General features: G+C 39.3%; 1 protein-coding gene across 3 annotated transcripts in view; it reads left to right on the plus strand.

Moving 5' to 3' along the window:
- Window positions 1-20066, plus strand: part of LOC150081753 (2-oxoglutarate dehydrogenase complex component E1-like) — a 1213922-nt gene that overhangs the window by 81456 nt on the left and 1112400 nt on the right. For all 3 annotated transcript variants that reach the window (XM_090378853.1, XM_090378854.1, XM_090378852.1), the window contains exon 2: window positions 2095-2346. In XM_090378853.1, the coding sequence (XP_090234979.1) occupies window positions 2095-2346 (252 nt within the window). The remainder of the gene's footprint in view (window positions 1-2094; window positions 2347-20066) is intronic.

A 20066-nucleotide genomic window follows, 5' to 3' on the forward strand; every position in this document is an offset into this window, starting at 1 on the left:
AAGAATAATTTGCACCTTTGCTTGCAGCAACACCAACAGACGATGAATGAATATTTTTAACATTTTAAAAGATAACTGGAATGTATTTGGGTTGTATCGAAGAAGCATAAACTAATTAATTAATAATTTAGTAATAGTGTTTGCCGTATAGTGCAAGGAGTCAGAGGCTTTTGCTGCACTGGCAAAGAAAAAAAAAAAAAAAAAAACCCAAAAAAAAACAAGTAGATAAAAAAATACAAATAATATGCTTCACTCCTCACACAGGTAACTATCCAAGTTGACCTTTGTCAACTTGGATAATTACTTGTGTGTTGAGGGAAGCATAGTCACCTCTGTTATGTTTTGCATTATAACAGAGGTATACTACAGTCAGGCCTCGTATAACACGTGTTTACATTACACGAATTCGATCATACACGATTTATAAATAGGGGAACGATATCTTATATAACACGAACCGAATTCGCTTATGCACGATTCGCCTTTGTGTTTACAAGAAATGGCAGTCGAATGCGGAATCATCCCAACCGAATGCAGCAGATAGGAATGAAGAGAAGATATCGAAAATGTATTTATGTGTTTTATATCAGTGAAGGGGAAACACATTTCACCATAATAACGTAAAAACCAACACGATTCCAGCAATCGGTATAATCGCAAATGCAATTAGATTGAGTTTACTACCAGTTTATAGCAGATTTCCCTAGCAGAAACGCAACTGGAAATTGTTTTTATTGTTTGTTAATCTTTAACAAACAACACCGTAAAGTGGCCTTTACGGTGTTGTTTATTCAGTTGCTACATGTGCGCAGCTTTGTTTATGTATATCAAGCGTGCCTCCTCGTTTTGTAATTGTGCTTTATTCCATAAAAATGAATAAAATACTTAAAAGGTGTGAAAAGGAAGCGTCCTGGTGAAGACACTGCAGATTCAGAGAGAAAAAGAAAAGCAATATCGATAAACATAGGCGAACTGGGTCAAAAATTCTTGCCCGGGAAAATTTGTAGTGGCTTCATACTAGTGTTTATGGCCAAAATCACACCGGCCACCGGGGTTTTCCCGGTAAGGCTTATGGCCAGTCTGCCACTGTCGATAGCGAAAAAATATGAAACTGTGAAACGCTTTGAGCGAAATGAAAGACCATGATATTGCATGTGCTACGGACCTAAATGAGGCAACGCCGAGAATTACAAAGAATGCAGAGAAAATAAAAACAACTTTCATAGCAGTAACAACTCAAAGTGTAATTAAAATTCATTAGATTAAGACACAAAGAATTGGAAGAGATGCAACGACTGTCAACTGTTTGGATAGAAAATCAAACAAAAAACAAGTTTGCTTACGATAGAAGCAAAAGCATTAGCAATATTTTATTTCGTAATAAAATATGTAAGTATTTTATTACGATTATTTATTGTGTTTGGTAATGTTTTGGTTACAAATGTGTGTTCATTCGTGGGTGGTCGGCACCTAACCCCATTTTTCCCATAGGGCCTGTTGTTCATAATGCACGAGGGTTTCTAGGAACACAACTATCGTGCTATACAAGGACTGACTGTATTTAGAAATGACAATTGTAACCAAAGTAAAATAGTGCTATTTAATGTGTGTGTGTTTTTTTTTTTTTTTTTTATCTGGCTTAATTGTGACATTATATGAATCCTTGTTATTCTCAGCTTCCTTTCCAGTGAGATTGTATCAAGGAGAGTAAAAACTGTTAAAAGAAGTATTATGAATGATACCAATAGTTCAAATATTCGCTTATCAGAAGTTAGCTTGTGAATATTTGTCAACTTGATTACAGCTGTTTCTGTGTTTGCATATAAAATTACTACTGTTTGATGCATATAAGATTATAACTGTTTTGATGTTTGCATATAAGATTACAACTATTTATATATTTGCATATGCAATCAAAATCTTATGCAAATTTATAAAATTTGCTCATCTATATTTTCAATGATGTTTAATAATTTATATACAAAAAGTATAATAAATTATTTAGTTTTCCTTTATAAAGTATTTAGAAGTTAGTAGTAAAAATCCATTCATTAAGTGCAGTAAGACTAACTTTTGTTTTTTAATTTAATGTAGTCGTGGGACACATTTTTCCGCAGTGCTACGTCTGGAGCTGAACCTGGGCAAGCATATCAAAGTCCTCCACCACTAATAACTGTACCTGTATCATACTTTCATCCACCAGGTGTAGAAACATCTCTTTCACCTGTAGTTCCAAAACCCTGGTCAATATCTTCTACAACTGTTGTGTCACCTAGGGAAACTTCTCCTCAACAAAGAGATATCGAAGACCATTTGTCAGTACAAGCTATTATTAGATCCTACCAGGTGAAAATTAATATTTAAATATTCTCTGATTTACAAAATAAATTTTTGATCATTCTCCAGTTTAATAGCCAAATTTTAAATAATTAAATATTTGATAAACTATACAGTAAGACCCCCGTATCCGCGGGGGATACGTTCCAAGATCTACCGTGGATGGCTGAAACCGCAGATATAAGCGAACACCTGCTGACCCCATATATAACATGATTTTGTTAAACATACATATGTATAATAAAGTTTAATTGATAAATTAAACACACAGTAAGACATTACCAACATTAAATATGGTAATAATAAAGTACAGCAGACTCTCGATTTACTGGGATTGGATTAACCGGAACACTTCAAGACTCCAAATTTAAAAAAAAAAAAAAAAAAAAAAATCGACCAGAAATCATAATATTCAAGTGATAACTAGAATAGGTATAAACATATGGTTTGCAAGTTGTAAATAAGCGAAAAGGACTGCCATAATAAGTGGTCATTGGGGATTAATGTACCTATTATCTTGCAACCCCCGCTGTTTTCACACCTACTGCTCAAAACAAAAAAAAAAAAAAAAAAAAAAGAGACCAAATGTTTAGTTTGATTTAGTGCATTGCGTCAATTGTTGTGTTCCGTCGCACCGCAGAAGGACAAATTTTGTTTTGTTATACAGGGTGATTCACTACCAGCGCGACAAACTTGCAGGAGGTGTGGGGGGCTCAAAGACGAATCAGAATCACATAGCATTGCAGGGTTCGAAATGCCTTCGTCATGCGGCAGAGGATGTTGAATGGGAGGTCGCGTGAACAGCGATCCCGCTGGAAGTCAGCATTTGTGAACCGGTTCCTAAGGCAGTAGGATGGACGAGTATTCAAACGTTGAACTGGCCGACATGCACCTCACGTACGGAGCTGCGGACTGTAATGGGCGCGCCGCTCTGTGCTTGTACCAGGAACATTTCCCGCACAGGCGTGCTCCTCGTCATATGATTTTCGCACGTGTGCACAGAAGGTTACATGAGACTGGTTGTTTCACGAGAGGTACCATGAATCAAGAGCGAACAACGAGGACCCCAGACAATGAGGAGAATGTCCTACGTCTTGCAGAAGGCAATCCGAGTACGAGTACTCGAGCGATAGGCCAACGATTGGGTATTTCCCAATCCACTGTATGGAGGATACTGTCAACAAACCAAATGAGTTCATACCATCTGCAACGCGTCCAATCATTGGAGCCTGCGGATTATCCACTCCGGAGGACTTTTGCTACTTGGTTTCTTCAACAGAAACGGTTCGCAAATGCTGACTTCCAGCAGGATCGCTGTTCACGCGACCTCCCGTTCAACGTCCTCTACCGCACGACGAAGGCATTTCGGACCCTGCAATGCTATGCGATTCCGATTCGTCTTTGTGCCCCCTACACCTCCTGCAAGTTTGTCGCACTGGTAGTGAATCACCCTGTATATGTCAAGAATGTCAGATTTTTTTTTTTTTTTAGAAATGGCGAAAATGATGGGCAAATGCACGAGTTGTGCTTTCAAATTAAACAGAAACTTGAAATTATTCAAAAGAACCATAATGTTGGTGACCAAACCATATGCGACATCGTAAAATATAAAGGGAAGCATTGTATTGGATACACGAGTAGTAAGTATTAAGTTTTTTTCTTTTTTTTTCTGTGGTTAACCACGGGTAACTGAATCACCGGATACGGGGCCACAACCGTATATGCTTTATATATTAAATATATATAATGTGTAATTTATCAAATAGTATTAATATTAGTAGTGGCAAATGATGAAAGCAATCAAACAAAAAGCATAAATTAAAAAAAAAAAAAAAAAAAAACGGCTTGGGTAAAGAAAGCCTGCACGAGAATGACGACAAACGTCGGATAACTTACGCGGTAAATTAGTTTGCCGATACGGCACTCTAGCGCTGCTCACTCGGTAAACAGACGGTAGGTGTTATCGGACTGGAGCAAAGTCGAGAACGATATACTGATTGACAGGTAGGCGTGGCAAACAATGAAATGATTGGTGGTGGGCGCGACAGACGACAAGCTACTGTGTAGTCATTGGTTGGCATTATGATATGTATTTACCAGTAAAGAACGGTGCATAATAGTTTTGTAATAAACGGTGAACAGGTAATAGTAGCGATGAATCTTTTAAAGATGGAAGAAATTTGTAAGGAAAATGAAACGTTGCTTGATTTTTTGATGAAAACTAAATTGATAAGACCGAAATTGTACTGTTTTAAGTGCAATGATTATTTTAAACTAATTGAATCACGAACAGAGTCATGTGGAAAGTTGTGGTTTTGCAAAAAATGTTCTTCACGAGTTTCTTTATTGAAACATTGAAACTTTATTGAAACATAGCATAAATTAAAAAAAAAAAAATCGACCAGAAATCATAATATTCAAGTGATAACTAGAATAGGTATAAACATATGGTTTGCAAGTTGTAAATAAGCGAAAAGGACTGCCATAATAAGTGGTCATTGGGGATTAATGTACCTATTATCTTGCAACCCCCGCTGTCTTCACACCTACTGCTCAAAACAAAAAAAAAAAAAAAAGAGACCAAATGTTTAGTTTGATTTAGTGCATTGCGTCAATTGTTGTGTTCCGTCGCACCGCAGAAGGACAAATTTTGTTTTGTTATACAGGGTGATTCACTACCAGCGCGACAAACTTGCAGGAGGTGTAGGGGGCTCAAAGACGAATCAGAATCACATAGCATTGCAGGGTTCGAAATGCCTTCGTCATGCGGCAGAGGATGTTGAATGGGAGGTCGCGTGAACAGCGATCCCGCTGGAAGTCAGCATTTGTGAACCGGTTCCTAAGGCAGTAGGATGGACGAGTATTCAAACGTTGAACTGGCCGACATGCACCTCACGTACGGAGCTGCGGACTGTAATGGGCGCGCCGCTCTGTGCTTGTACCAGGAACATTTCCCGCACAGGCGTGCTCCTCGTCATATGATTTTCGCACGTGTGCACAGAAGGTTACATGAGACTGGTTGTTTCACGAGAGGTACCATGAATCAAGAGCGAACAACGAGGACCCCAGGCAATGAGGAGAATGTCCTACGTCTTGCAGAAGGCAATCCGAGTACGAGTACTCGAGCGATAGGCCAACGATTGGGTATTTCCCAATCCACTCTATGGAGGATACTGTCAACAAACCAAATGAGTTCATACCATCTGCAACGCGTCCAATCATTGGAGCCTTCGGATTATCCACTCCGGAGGACTTTTGCTACTTGGTTTCTTCAACAGAAACGGTTCGCAAATGCTGACTTCCAGCAGGATCGCTGTTCACGCGACCTCCCGTTCAACGTCCTCTACCGCACGACGAAGGCATTTCGGACCCTGCAATGCTATGCGATTCCGATTCGTCTTTGTGCCCCCTACACCTCCTGCAAGTTTGTCGCACTGGTAGTGAATCACCCTGTATATGTCAAGAATGTCAGATTTTTTTTTTTTTTTAGAAATGGCGAAAATGATGGGCAAATGCACGAGTTGTGCTTTCAAATTAAACAGAAACTTGAAATTATTCAAAAGAACCATAATGTTGGTGACCAAACCATATGCGACATCGTAAAATATAAAGGGAAGCATTGTATTGGATACACGAGTAGTAAGTATTAAGTTTTTTTCTTTTTTTTTCTGTGGTTAACCACGGGTAACTGAATCACCGGATACGGGGCCACAACCGTATATGCTTTATATATTAAATATATATAATGTGTAATTTATCAAATAGTATTAATATTAGTAGTGGCAAATGATGAAAGCAATCAAACAAAAAGCATAAATTAAAAAAAAAAAAAAAAAAAAAACGGCTTGGGTAAAGAAAGCCTGCACGAGAATGACGACAAACATCGGATAACTTACGCGGTAAATTAGTTTGCCGATACGGCACTCTAGCGCTGCTCACTCGGTAAACAGACGGTAGGTGTTATCGGACTGGAGCAAAGTCGAGAACGATATACTGATTGACAGGTAGGCGTGGCAAACAATGAAATGATTGGTGGTGGGCGCGACAGACGACAAGCTACTGTGTAGTCATTGGTTGGCATTATGATATGTATTTACCAGTAAAGAACGGTGCATAATAGTTTTGTAATAAACGGTGAACAGGTAATAGTAGCGATGAATCTTTTAAAGATGGAAGAAATTTGTAAGGAAAATGAAACGTTGCTTGATTTTTTGATGAAAACTAAATTGATAAGACCGAAATTGTACTGTTTTAAGTGCAATGATTATTTTAAACTAATTGAATCACGAACAGAGTCATGTGGAAAGTTGTGGTTTTGCAAAAAATGTTCTTCACGAGTTTCTTTATTGAAACATAGTTTTATGGAAAATACAAAAGTTTCATTGAAAAAGATAATGTACATTATATACTTTTGGTCAACGTGCACGCCAGTAACTAAGACAGCATTCCATCTGGAAATTTCGAAAGTGACAGCAATTAAGTTTTATAAGAAACTAAGAGATATTTGCGGATTGCAGTTAATAAAAAAACCCATTAAGTTGGGTGGATCGGGGAAAATTGTAGAAGCAGACGAAACTGTACTGGTAAAACCAAAACATCACAGAGGACGAAATTTAACTGCTAAGAAGAAATGGGTGTTTGGTGTGTTCGAAAGAGAATCTAAATTCGTCTTCATGAAATTGATAAAAAATCGGAAAGCAAAAACTCTTTTGCGCATTATTAGAAAAGTAGTGAAGAAAAATACTACCATCATAACAGATGAATGGCGTGCATATAGCCGTATTACGGCCTTAGAAAAAAAGAAGTACAAACATTTAACGGTGAAACACAAGGAACATTTTGTAGATTCACATACAGGAGCACATACGAATAATATCGAAGCCCAGTGGAAGAAAGTAAAAAGTGTAACTAAAGGAGTAAATGGCAGCTGTAAACATATGTTGATGGGTCACATTAATGAATATATGTGGCGTCAAATTTATGGGAAAAATCATGAAGATACTTTTCACAATATTGTTACTCAAATTGCGAATAGCTATTCAGGTCCAACTGTATGATTTGTACTCATGAATTTTTTTTCTGAGAAAGTTTCGTTCCGTTCATTTTATGTTCTTCATTGTGTTTTTTTTTTTTTTTTTTTTTTCTCATATTAAAAGCAGATTTTTGGAGTTGATGAGTGCTTTTACTGTATTATTGATTTAGGTTTGGTTACGAAAAAAGGAAAAGGTTTCTTTGTTTTTCGTTGTATTTCATAACCTGAGCTTAAATGGTAGGTTAGGAAATAAAAGAGAAGGTTTCCTTGTATTTCGCGACCTAAACTTAAACGTTAGGTTGGGAAATAATAGAAAAAGAAAGAAAGATTCTTTATATATACAGTATACTGAATAGCTATTAAGGTGCTGATTGACGTTATGATACGTGTGTATCCGCATGAGTGTCTTTAAAAATAAAAGTACATTAATAAAAAAATTAATATTTTATTAATAAACAATTTATGTGCTAGTCCACTCATGATTCTAAAGAAAAAAGGTTAGGTTATCCCCTCCATTTCGGGAGAGGTTCAAGCTCCCATGGGATTCAAGTGGAGGTAACCTGACCTATTTTCACCATTAGGGCATATTATTGAACAAGAAAATAAAAATACGGTCATAAAAAAATTTATTTTTTTATGAATGTATTTCTAAATATGACTGATTCTAAAGAAAAAAGGTTAGGTTACCCCCTCCACTTCGGGAGGGGTTCAAGCTCCCATGGGATTCAAGTCGAGGTAACCTGATCTTTTTTCACCGTTACAGTAAATGTTAGGGCATGTACGATTAGGACAAGTTACCATTAGTGCTGCTACAGTGATACTAAACCGATGTTATCATGTGTTGTGTTCGCGCACCAATCAGCATGTCGTTTGCCACGCCTACCTGTCAATCAGTATATCGTTCTCGACTTTGCTCCAGACCGTTAACACCTACCGTCTGTTTACCGAGTGAGCAGCGCTAGAGTGCCGTATCGGCAAACTAATTTTCCGCATAAGTTATCCGACGTTTCTCGTCATTCTCGTGCAGGCTTTCTTTACCTTCGCCAAAAAAACATTTAAGCTATCCAGTTCCACCAATCAAACACCTATTGGCTGAGAGATGGGTGATTGGTGGAACAAGTTTCTGCGCTTGTATTCTGCAACCATCCTTCCTCAATTTGAATTTATGCCCCCCTTATGTGCATAGTCTGCACAAGAGAAAGAATCCCATCAGCCTTCAGTTTGCTCAAACCATTCAAACCCTTAAATGCCTCATATGACACCTTGCAGGTGCCTAGTCTCCAGATGCTGCAGTTTATGTAAATGAAGTGTTTCTTTGTAGGAGTGCGCCTTTGTTTCCCTCACCAACTTGTTGCCCTCCTCTGTTCCAGCTTTACATCCATCTTAGAGTGGCGCCTCCGTAGCCAGGTGGGAAGGAGCAGCAGTGCGTAGCACACGCTTTTTGATTAGATCGGGGTTCGAGCCCGTCACCACCAAATATGGAGGATGAGGAAAGGTCAGGGAATGACCACCGCATTTCCCGCATTTCCCGGAGCAATATGCCCTTAGTTGCTAATGCTCCTAAAAACCAAATAACAAACAAATAAACAAACCATCTTAGAGTGGGGCCTCCAGACCTGTATGCAGTACTCAAGATGTGGCCCGACCATTGCCTTATACAAAGGGATTATCACCTACTTATCCCTGCTAGCAAAATTCCTGCATATCATTGACAAAACCCCATGAACTGTCCAATGAGCCCCACACTCCAGGTCCTTTTTTTTTTTTCACTGTAATGAGTGTAGTACCACATAGTTGATACTATTGGGATTACTGCTAACCATATGCAGTACCTTACATTTGTAAATGTTAAACTTCAGTTACAATTTCTCAGCCCATGTGCTTAATTTTTATAGATCTAGCTGCAGAAGCATATCTTCATTACTGTCATCACCAACCTTGCCAACCTTTGTATCATCTTCCAACTTCAATATCATTAATAAATACAGAAAACCGCAATGGACCCAGCACTGAACTCTGTGGAACTCCATTAATAACATTAGTCTGTGAAGAGCAGTGTCCATTGATAACAACTCTGCTGTCTTGTTCCACTCAGCAGTGGAGCAAGACAGCAGAGTTGTTATCAATGGACAATTCCTTTAATGCTATGCTGCTCTAATTAATGCAGCATTTTATGTGCAACTGTATCAAAAGCTTTCCTGAAACACAAGTACGGTCAGTCCTCGTATAACACATGTTTACACTACACGAATTCGATCATACATGATTTATAAATAGGAGAATGATATCTTATATAACATGAACTGAATTCGCTTATGCACGATTCGCCTTTGTGTTTACAAGAAATGGCAGTCGAACGCGGAATCACCCCAACTGAACGCAACACGATAGGAATGAAGAGAAGATTTTGAAAATGTATTTGTGTTTTATATCAGTGAAGGGGAAACACATTTCACCATAATAACGTAAAATCCAACACAATTCCAGCTATCGGTATAATCGCAAATGCAATTAGATCGAGTTTACAACAGATTCCACTAGCAGAAACGCAACTGGAAATTGTTTTTATTGTTTTATGGTAGTAACCCCTAGAAATGTGCTTTAGTAAAATGTGAGGTGTTAATAGTGTATCTCTGCCTTTACGGTGTTGTTTATTCAGTTGCTACACGTGCGCTTTCTTTGTTTATGTGTATCAAGCGTGCCTCCTCGTTTTGTAATTGTGCTTTATTCCCTAAAAATGAGTAAAATACTTAAAAGGAAGCGTTCTGGTGACGACACTGCAGATTCATAGAGAAAAAGAAAAGCAATATCGATAAACAGAGGCGGACTGTGTCAAAAATTCTTACCCGGGAAAATTTGTAGTGGCCTCATACTATGGTTTATGGCCAAAATCACACCGGCCTCCGGCCCACCAGGGTTTCGCTGGTAAGGCTTATGGCCAGTCCGCCTCTGTCGATAGAGAAAAAAATATGAAATTGTGAAACGCTTTGAGCGAAATGAAAGATCATGTGATATTGCACATGCTACAGACCTAAATGAGGCAACGCCAAGAATTACAAGGAATGCAGAGAAAATAAAAACAACTTTCATAACAGGAACAACTCAAAGTGTAATTAAAATCCATTAGATTAAGACACAAAGAATTGGAAGAGATGCAACGGCTGTCGTCTGTTTGGATAGAAAATCTAACAAAAAACAAGTTTGCTTACGATAGAAGCAAAAGCATCAGCAATATTTTATTACATAATAGTCGTAATAAAATACATAAGTATTTTATTATGATTATTTATTGTGTTTGGTAATGTTTTGGTTGCAAATGTGTGTTCAATCTTGGGTCGTTGGCACCTAACCCTGTTTTTCCCATAGGGCCTGTTGTTTATATTGCACGATTTTGCATTGCACGAGAGTTTCTAGGAACACAATTATCATGCTATACGAGGACTGACTGTATATGATATAAAAATTATTTTTTGCATCCGTTATTTTTTGCTTTGTCACTCCAACTTATTATCCAGTCAAATTGGAAAGACAAGATCTCCCATTGACAAACCCATGCTGTGAATGAAGTATAACTGTGGTCCTGTTTAGATGATTCTGCATTACATTAACCAGTGACTGCATTATTTTCTGTGGAACAGAAATTAAGTTAATGGGTCTGTTAACTACTCGTGTCACCCTTTGTGAATTGGGGATACACTCACACATCTCCAGTCCATTGGGACATTTCCTGAATTCAGAGATGCTCTCATAATTATAGCTAAGGGTTTGCTTACCTCCTTTGTTGCCTCCCTTAATGTAATTGGATATTTCACATCTACCTTTGCTATGTTTAACTTCAACAATTTGTCTTCCACTTTTCTCTCAGTTATCGCAAAATTGTTTAGCTCCCTGTTAGTTTGATGAAAGCAGCATCCTCTTTCTAAATAATTCCTCATGTGTCAGTATTGATTCAAAATGCCTATTCAGTCTGTCAGAAACCTGAGCAGGACCATCAATAGTTAAACCATCAGCATCAAGTAGACCCCCACCTTCCTTCTACTTTTAATATAAGTAAAGAAGTTTGTTTTTCTTGGTATTGCTTGCCGGAGACTTCTCGTAAACTCACTCGGCTAACCCTTCCTTTGTGACTTTATTGCAGACTAGTTTATAACTATCGTAGGCTTCTGTGTTATCCAGTAATCTATAAGCATTCCATGCATTTTTTTCTTCTCTGCAACGTGTCTCAGTATTTATTTTGACATCCATTTAAGTCTAAGCCTCGAACAGTATTTCTTAGTTGGCACGAAAAGCCTAGTAGCTTCAATGATTATTGCACCGAGTGCTTCCCATTTAGAATTTGTTATTGTTGAAACATTTGTACCCCTGTATAGAATTTAAAAACTGGCCGAGGCTGCTGTAGTCTCATTTATGAAAGCAAAATCCCTTTTCTTCCCTTTGCCCTTGATGGTAGTTACATGTATAAGTAAATCCCCCATCCGTATTCTGTGATTACTACCACCTAATGGTTCTTCTATCTGCAGATCTTTAATGCATGTTGAATCACTTCTGATAATCAGATAGTATTATTTGCTCTTGTTGCCTCTCTAATATATCTTGCCATAGAATATACAGGTACTCCCCGGCTTATGGAAATTCAACTTTACGTAAGTTTTTGCTGGCCAGTGCAAACTTAAAAAAATAGTGGAAACGTATTTCGCATTCTGTAGGAATAAATGGAAGTATCGTGAAAATATCGTAATGTAGAACCCAATAATAAATTTTTTTTTTTGTTTTATTTTGTAATTCGTTCGAAGACTTCCTAAGTTGAAAATTTCAACTTCAGAAGCCTTGGAACCTAACCATACAGCCAACGCTTGATCTTTTTCTCACAAACAACCCTTCTAAGTACACGGTTGAAGTGAGTGGTCCTTTACCCACCTCAAATCACAACTTGGTGATCGTCTCTTCTCCAATGGAACCTTTATCTCATGGCTATTCCCAACCTCGGGTTCTTTGCCATTACAAGAATGCAAACTGGGATGACCTGCGAGATTTCTTTTCCTTGGCCAGATTACTGGTTCAGAACTTCTGATGTCAACGTTTGCTCAGATCGTGTCAGTGAAATTATTCTTGTAGGAATGGAATCCTTTATTCCACGCTCCACTTTAAAACCGCGTCCTTTATCTAAATCATGGTTTTCCAATAAATGTGCTAAGGCTATTCGAGAAAAGAATGTTCCTTCTCGTAATTGTCTTGTTTCCAATTCTTTAGTTTCAATTTCTGCTTACACCAATTGTAAAGCAGTTATTAATCAGTCCAAACCACATTTTGAACAGGCTAAGAAGAATGTGGAAGATAATAAAACTTAGTGGATTCTTTGTTAGAAAATACTACTTCACTTAAGAGTAGAAAACTTGCTTCTTGCCATAATGCTAGCCAGGCATTCTGGTCTCTTGCCAAAGCTATTGGCTGAAACTTTTGCCCATCTCTGCTCCCACTTCTGTCAAAACCAGATGAATCTTGATACTAAGAAAGCTCCAGGTCCTGATGGTATTTCTCCACTTGTTCTCAAAACCTGTGCTCTTGTTCTGTGTCGCCTTTTTTCACTTTCTTATTCCAAAGGCATTTTCCTTTCTGCTTGGAAATTTGCTCATATCTAGCCAGTTCCTAAAAAAGGTGACAAATTTCTCCTATACAATTATCGTCCCATTGCAATTACTTCTACTCTTTCACTCAATTAACTGCCAACTCTTAAACTACCTAGAAACCTTCTGTCTGATCAACGATCGCCGGAATGGATTCTGTCAGTGTCGATCCACTGGTGATATTCTGGCTTACGTTACCCATCCCCCTCCCCCCATACTTCTCCTTCAACCCATGCACGGTACTAAGTACTATAGGTTTTGACACCTTTCGTGTTTGGGGTTTTCATAAAAAAAAAAAAAAAAATTTATGGACAAATTCAATGGAAAAGTTTAGTGAAACACAAGCACTTGCTCTTGACATCTCAAAGGCTTTCAATTGTGTTTGGCATAAAGCTTTCATCAAAGTTTTCAAACATCAAAGTTTTCATCTTATGGTTTGTCAACTATTTTTTGTAATTGGTTATCCAGTTTGCTCTCTGACCATCTACCATCACTGAGGGTGATGGTAGATGGCTCTCTGTCTTCTAACTTCTCCACTAATGCTGGTGACCCCAAAGGTTCAGTTCTTTCCCCCACTCTTTTCTTCTTGTATATTAATGGCCTTCTTCCATTGAACGGAAATCCTGTCCATAGTTTTGCCAATGATAGCACATTGCATTCCACTTTCCATTTTGAAAAACCAGTTCGAGATCTCCAGGTAATTCTCCAGTGGGGCAAAGACTACTTAATTGATTTCAATCCTTCCAAAATTCAGTCCTGTCTTATATCTCGCAAAAAGGATTCTTCTGCTCCTATCGTTATCTTCGGTGACACTCCGATTTCTAGGCAAGATAATATATCTCTTTTGGGGATTACTGTGACTTATAATCTGTCTTGGCACAAGCATGTTACAAATATTGCTTCCTGTGCATCTAAAAAGCTTGTTTTTCTCTTTCGCTCTTGGCAGTACTTTCCTTCCAAACAGCTGTTTATTCTGTACAAATTGCAAATCCACCCCACCATGGTATATTGTTCCCACATTTGGGGCGGTGCCCCCAAAACCTCTCTCAGGCTTCTAGATTCGATTTAGAAGAGCGCAGTTAGGTTAATTGACTCGTCTCTAACAGAGTCGCTCCACTCTCTTTCTCATAGACGCACTGTTTCTGCTGCATGCCTTTTCTACGGATACTTCCATGGGCACTGTTCTTCTGAATTGGCTTTTATTATTCCCGCTCTCTTTCAAAACAGTCTGAACACGTGTCGCCACAAACCAACATCCATTTACTGTCCAACTTCCCACTCACAGAACCAAATTTTCATCTTCCTCGTTTATTCATTCAACTGCCGTTTTCTGGAACAACTTTCTTTCATAGGTATTTCCTGAAAATTACAGCCTACAGAAGTTAAATTCTAATGTCAACAAATATGTTCTTTTGTCTTCTCAACGTGCAACCCAAGCATGGTACTAAGTACTATAGGTTCTAATACCTGTAGTGTTTGGGGTTTCATAAAAAAAAAAAAAAAAAAAAAATATATATATATATATATATACACACACAGTCAGTCCTCGTATAGTATGATAGTTGTGTTCCTAGAAATCCTCATGCAATGCAAAATCGTGCAATATAAATAACAGGCCTTATGGAAAAAATAGGGTTAGGTGCCAACCACTCAAGATTGAACACACGTTTGTCACCAAAACATTACCAAACACAATAAATAATCATAATAAAATACTTATGTATTTTATTATTTTTTTATTTATTATTTTATTATGACTAACACATAATAAAATCTACTCTTAATATCATTATCACCTTTAGAAGACATTCTGTTTTACTTGGCCACCCTGTTTGTCTTTATAGTTGTTTGTTATACACATCACAGTCATTAGGTCTATAATACACACCTACTCTTATTTTTTTTCCCTAGTATTTGTCACTCACACTGAAGCAATATTGCACTGGCCTCTCGACTTGGGCACCTGTACATGAAGGGACCTCACCAGTGACACTGCTGGTCCTCCAGACTTACATCACTGGGACCCAGCGCCCACACCCTAGATTCCAGGCTAACGTTAATAGAATCCATCATGTTTGCCATGCGATTGCAACCCGTGGAAATTCGGAAAGGGAGATCCTGGTGTTTGAGGGGCCCAGCTTCAGGATACCGCTTTGGCCCTTTTTTTTCCGACAAGTTGCGTGGTCATGGATGGCTCAGCTAGGATCAATCGGCTGGTGGGTTCTGTTGCAAGAGTCCACTATGTCAATGCTGTGCTGCTACCCTCATGGTTGAAGGGACAGGATTCAGGCTAGCAGCGGTGCGGGTATAGTGTCTGTGTAGCCCTGGCATTCTGCTTGCTGGGTAGTGGGTGTCCCTTTGGCCTCCGTGAACCCAAATGCAGAATAAAAATAAAATCCTAATGAATTCTGATAAAAACTTTTTTTTGGACCCACTCGGTCCCTATCTGAAAATTTGACCATTGATCCAGATAATGTCACTTCTGCTAAGAGACAGAAAATGGGTTGTATCCAGTCCATCACCTCGTTAACCTGATAATACATTTGACTAGTGAGAAACACTTAGGAAAAATGTCAACCTTCTTTATCCAGAAGGGTTTGGAAGGGGTGTCGGGCCCACCTAAATCTGTCAAATGGCTTCGATCAGGCAACATACTTGTACAGACCAGAAGTGACAACATTCTGAACAGCTCTTCTGAGCTACATCAACGGGGGAATGCCCATCACTGTTACTCCCCACAAGACATTGAACTCACCCTGCGGTGTCATTGCTGAATGGAATCATATGGATGTGATTGAAGAGGATAGCTGTTCTGAATTAAAACTCAAAGTAACAGCTGGAAAACATATATTGATGCATAGAGATGGGTTGTTCCCACCAGAAATATCATTTTGGTGTTTAATTTACCAATGTCTTGTAATGAGATTAAATCTGGATATATTAGGTGTGCAGTGCATCTGTATGTGAAAAATCCTTTATGGTGCTTTAAGTGCTAGAAATACTGAACACTCGCAAATGGCTTGTTGTGCATGTGCTTGCTGTGCTGCAAAGGACCACAAAACCTCATGTTCAAGAGCAAAACAATAGTGTATTAACTGCATAGGAGAGCACCACCTCTGGCATGCTTATTCATGAGCATGCCAGAGGTGGAAAGAAGAAAAATAAATTCGAAGACTTAAGGTAGAGCTGAATGTATCATATCAGCAAGCAAGAAAAGTGGTGAAACTCCTTGAACCCAAACAAACCTACCTGCACTCAGAAGGTAGTAGGGAGATGTCTATCAGAACTCTGACTGAAATGGCCATACCACCAAAAAAGTTATGCACACTACATGATAAGTTCAATAAAACCCGCACAGAATGATAAATCAGCTGCCACTCCTATATCCGTACCTCCTAATGCTACTCCAGAAGTAAGAAAAGAAATCTTCAGAGAAAAAATAAAACACCTGACATGTATCCTAATTCTCAAGAAAATAATGGATGTCGAGGAGCAGGAGGTACCTGACAAATCAGCCTTGGAACTGTTTACGGAGGAGGTAATGGATATAGGACAGCATCCATACTTCTTGAAAAGAGATAAATCCAAGACTGAAAAAAGTAAGCCCTCAGCAGCTCGGAAGCCTCCCGATAGACCCAGCAAGCCAATTTCCTAATTTCCTGCAATGGAATTGTTGTGAATTCCGGTTAAATACTGACAACATAAAGGCCCTCCTGCATAAGCACAAGCCAATCTGCATTTGCTTGCAGACTGGCATATTTAAAGGCTAAAGAAAATCCAACAATTTATAGTAATATCGTATGTAAGGACAAGTGCGGAATGGACCTGTCCATGGAGGGGGTGCTGTAGTCATAAAACAGTGCTGTAGTCATAAAACTAGCAGAAGGTATACTGTGTGAAGTTACGTATGCAGAGAGTATACTGTGCTTATTAATCAAATTCCAGAGGGTATATGGCATATACCCATGTATGTATGTGTGTGTGTGTGTATGTATGTATGTATGTATATATACTCGCATGTACATGTCATATTTACTTCCTTATATATATATATATATATACACGGCATATACAGAGTGTCTCAAAAATATTGATACAGACGTTTAGGGGGGGAGGTAACATCTAAAGGAATGTGAATCGCATAGGAACCCATAACTGGAAATGTCACCGTAAGTCGGTACACGGCGCTATTTGTTAGTTTTGCGAGAGGGAAAATTTCTGGTTTACTCATTCAAGCAGTAGTTGCCGCACGAAGAGCATGCATCGATATACAAACTGTGAGCTGGCAGACATGCACCTAGTGTATGGATTAGCAGAGGGCAATGGACGAGCCGCCCAACGAATTTATGGAGAACACTTCCCAGACAAACGGACCACCGTTTATTTGCGCGTGTGCATCAAAATTCGTGTGATTATGGGTCATTTAGGTGCGGGCAGACCACGTTCAACGTCAATTCCCACCATGGAAGAAAGTGTGCTGAATGCCGTCCAGAATAATCCTACTACCAGCACACGTGCCGTTGCCTCTGCCTTAGGAGTGTCTCGTTGCAGTGTACAGCGTGTCTGGCACGACGATTCCTTACACCCTTTTCAAATCCAAAGGGTTCAGTTACTGCTCCCCCAAGATCATTCTGCACGTGTGGCTTTTGTGCAGTGGTTTCTCCAAGAAAGTGTTCAAGACTTGAAATTTCCAGCCTATGTTTTGTTCACGGATGAGGCTTATTTCACTTGGGAAGGCTTATTCAATCAGCACAATGCTCATGTGTGGGCTCACGACTACCCACACAGTGTGCGCCCCCATGTGGCACAACATTGCTTCGCAATAAATGTGTGGGCAGGTATGGTCGATGACTGCTTAGTCGGCCCATACCTGTTACCATCCCGCATGAACTCCGCTAAATATCGGATCTTTCTTGAACAAGTTCTACCAGGGTTACTTGACGATGTTCCAGCAAATGTGAGACGCAACATTTGGTTTCAACATGACAGGGCGCCTGCCCATTATGGAAGGTGTGTTCGTGACCATTTGAACAGGCATTTTGGGCGTCGATGGATTGGCCGTGGTGGACCCATTGCCTGGGCCCCCACGCCCACCTGATTTATCAAGCCTTGATTTCTTTTTGTGGGGGGGCCCTCAAATCTATTGTGTATGAATCGCCTGTGGAGATGGAAATGGATCTCGTGGCGAGACTCTTCTGCGCTGCTGCTACTGTCAAAGAAACTCCAGGTGTGTTTGACCGTGTCCGCCAATCCATGCTGCGTCGGTGTCATGCATGCATCGCGTCTCATGGTGGAACCTTCGAGCATCTGTTGTAACATCATGAAATGCATCCATCTCGTATTCCATTGTTAATATTAGGCCTGACGTAGCCGAGTGGTCAGGAGCAAGAGAGCATAGCACGCGTTCCTTGGGTAGACCGGGGTTCAAGCCCGTGACTACTAAATACGATAAATATTTGTATTGACGATTTATTGTAAACTCTACTGACTTGGTTCTCGTGCTGGAGTATAAACAGAAAATTTTAGGCTTGACGTAGCCAAGTGGTCAGGAGCGAGAGTGCATAGCACGTGTTCCTTGAGTGGACTGGGGTTAGAGCCCGTGACTATAAATACGATAAATATTTGTATTGACGATTTATTGTAAACTCTACTGACTTGGTTGTCGTGCCGGAGTATAAACAGAAAAAATATATATATATTATTATTATTATGTCAAATAAATGTTTGTCACTAATTGCTGTCTTGTGTCATTTCCGCTTCTTGTGCCTCTGCTACTACTTTCCCGTGACGTTTCTGGTTATGGGTTCCTATGCGATTCACATTCCTTTAGATATTACCTACCTCCCCTAAATGTTTGTACCAATATTTTTGAGACACCCTGTATATTAAAATTAATAAAATTATAAGTATTTCCTAAGAATTAAATTCTAATAAATTTATTTTTTAATTCAAGTCTTTCAAAAACCAGAAGGTATACGCTATTCACCTGAAAAAATCCAGAGGGTGTACGGTATATACTGCTATTCACCTAAAAAAAAATCCAGAGGGTATACGGTATATACCTGTGTGTACCCTCCACCATGGCCCTGGTTGCAATCCTTGTGGGCAATCCGACCCCATTACAACCTGTGCCACTTTTAACGTAGAATTGGTAGCAATTCGCCTTACGGTTGGGTTTCTAATAAATCTGTTCCATTTACTTGCCACCTGTGGCCAACATCTCCCAGACAGAACTTGATGATTTCATAGTATAGCTGCTATCCTCTGTCCTCCTTGGGGATTTCAGTGGACTACCCCTATGGGATAGTGCCGATAGTAGCAGAAGGGGATGTGTCATTGAGCATGTGCACACTGACATTGACCTTTCCCTTCTAAATGTAGGAACTAGCACCTTACACATGCCTACCTATACATTTTGTGCTCCCCTTCTGCTCCCCTTCTCTACTCCCTTCACTCACTTGGGAAGTGGAGGAGAACCCATATGAAATGATCACTTCCCTGTGATAACCAGCCTACTTAACGGGAGGTTGTGTCTACCTTTTAGGCTACCACGGTGGAAGGTTGATCAGGCTAACTGGAATGCCTTTCAACATCTGAGTTTAACCTCAGGATAGTCAGCCAGGAGCCTATGATAGATGCAGTCATGTACATCACAGAAAATATCGTCCAAGCAGCTGCGAATGCTATTCCGAAAATATGTACCCGATTTCCACCGTTTCCCAAACCATGGTAGAATTCACAGTGCACAGCAGCAAAAAAAGACTCAAAAGTAAGTTGGGGTATATTCTGACGAAATCCAACCACAGCCAGTCTAATAGCTTTTAAGCGTGCATGAGCCAAATCACGCTACATTCACCTTCAGTCGAAAGGAATCATGGATCCGTTTTACATCGTCTATTACCCAGTCTATGGTCTGGGATAAAATCTGGAAAATGTAGAAATATATACATCTCACCCTTCATCGATCCTAGAATATGATGTACTATTGAAAACAGACTGCAATAGCCAATGCTCTTGGAGAAACATTTTCTAGCATCTCTTCGATATTAGCGTTAGTAGAGGCATATGATGCA

The sequence above is a fragment of the Mastigoproctus giganteus genome, chromosome 8 (assembly GCF_048544385.1).
Source record: "Mastigoproctus giganteus isolate SK-2022 chromosome 8, ASM4854438v1, whole genome shotgun sequence".
NCBI classification, from domain to species: Eukaryota; Metazoa; Arthropoda; class Arachnida; order Uropygi; family Thelyphonidae; genus Mastigoproctus; species Mastigoproctus giganteus.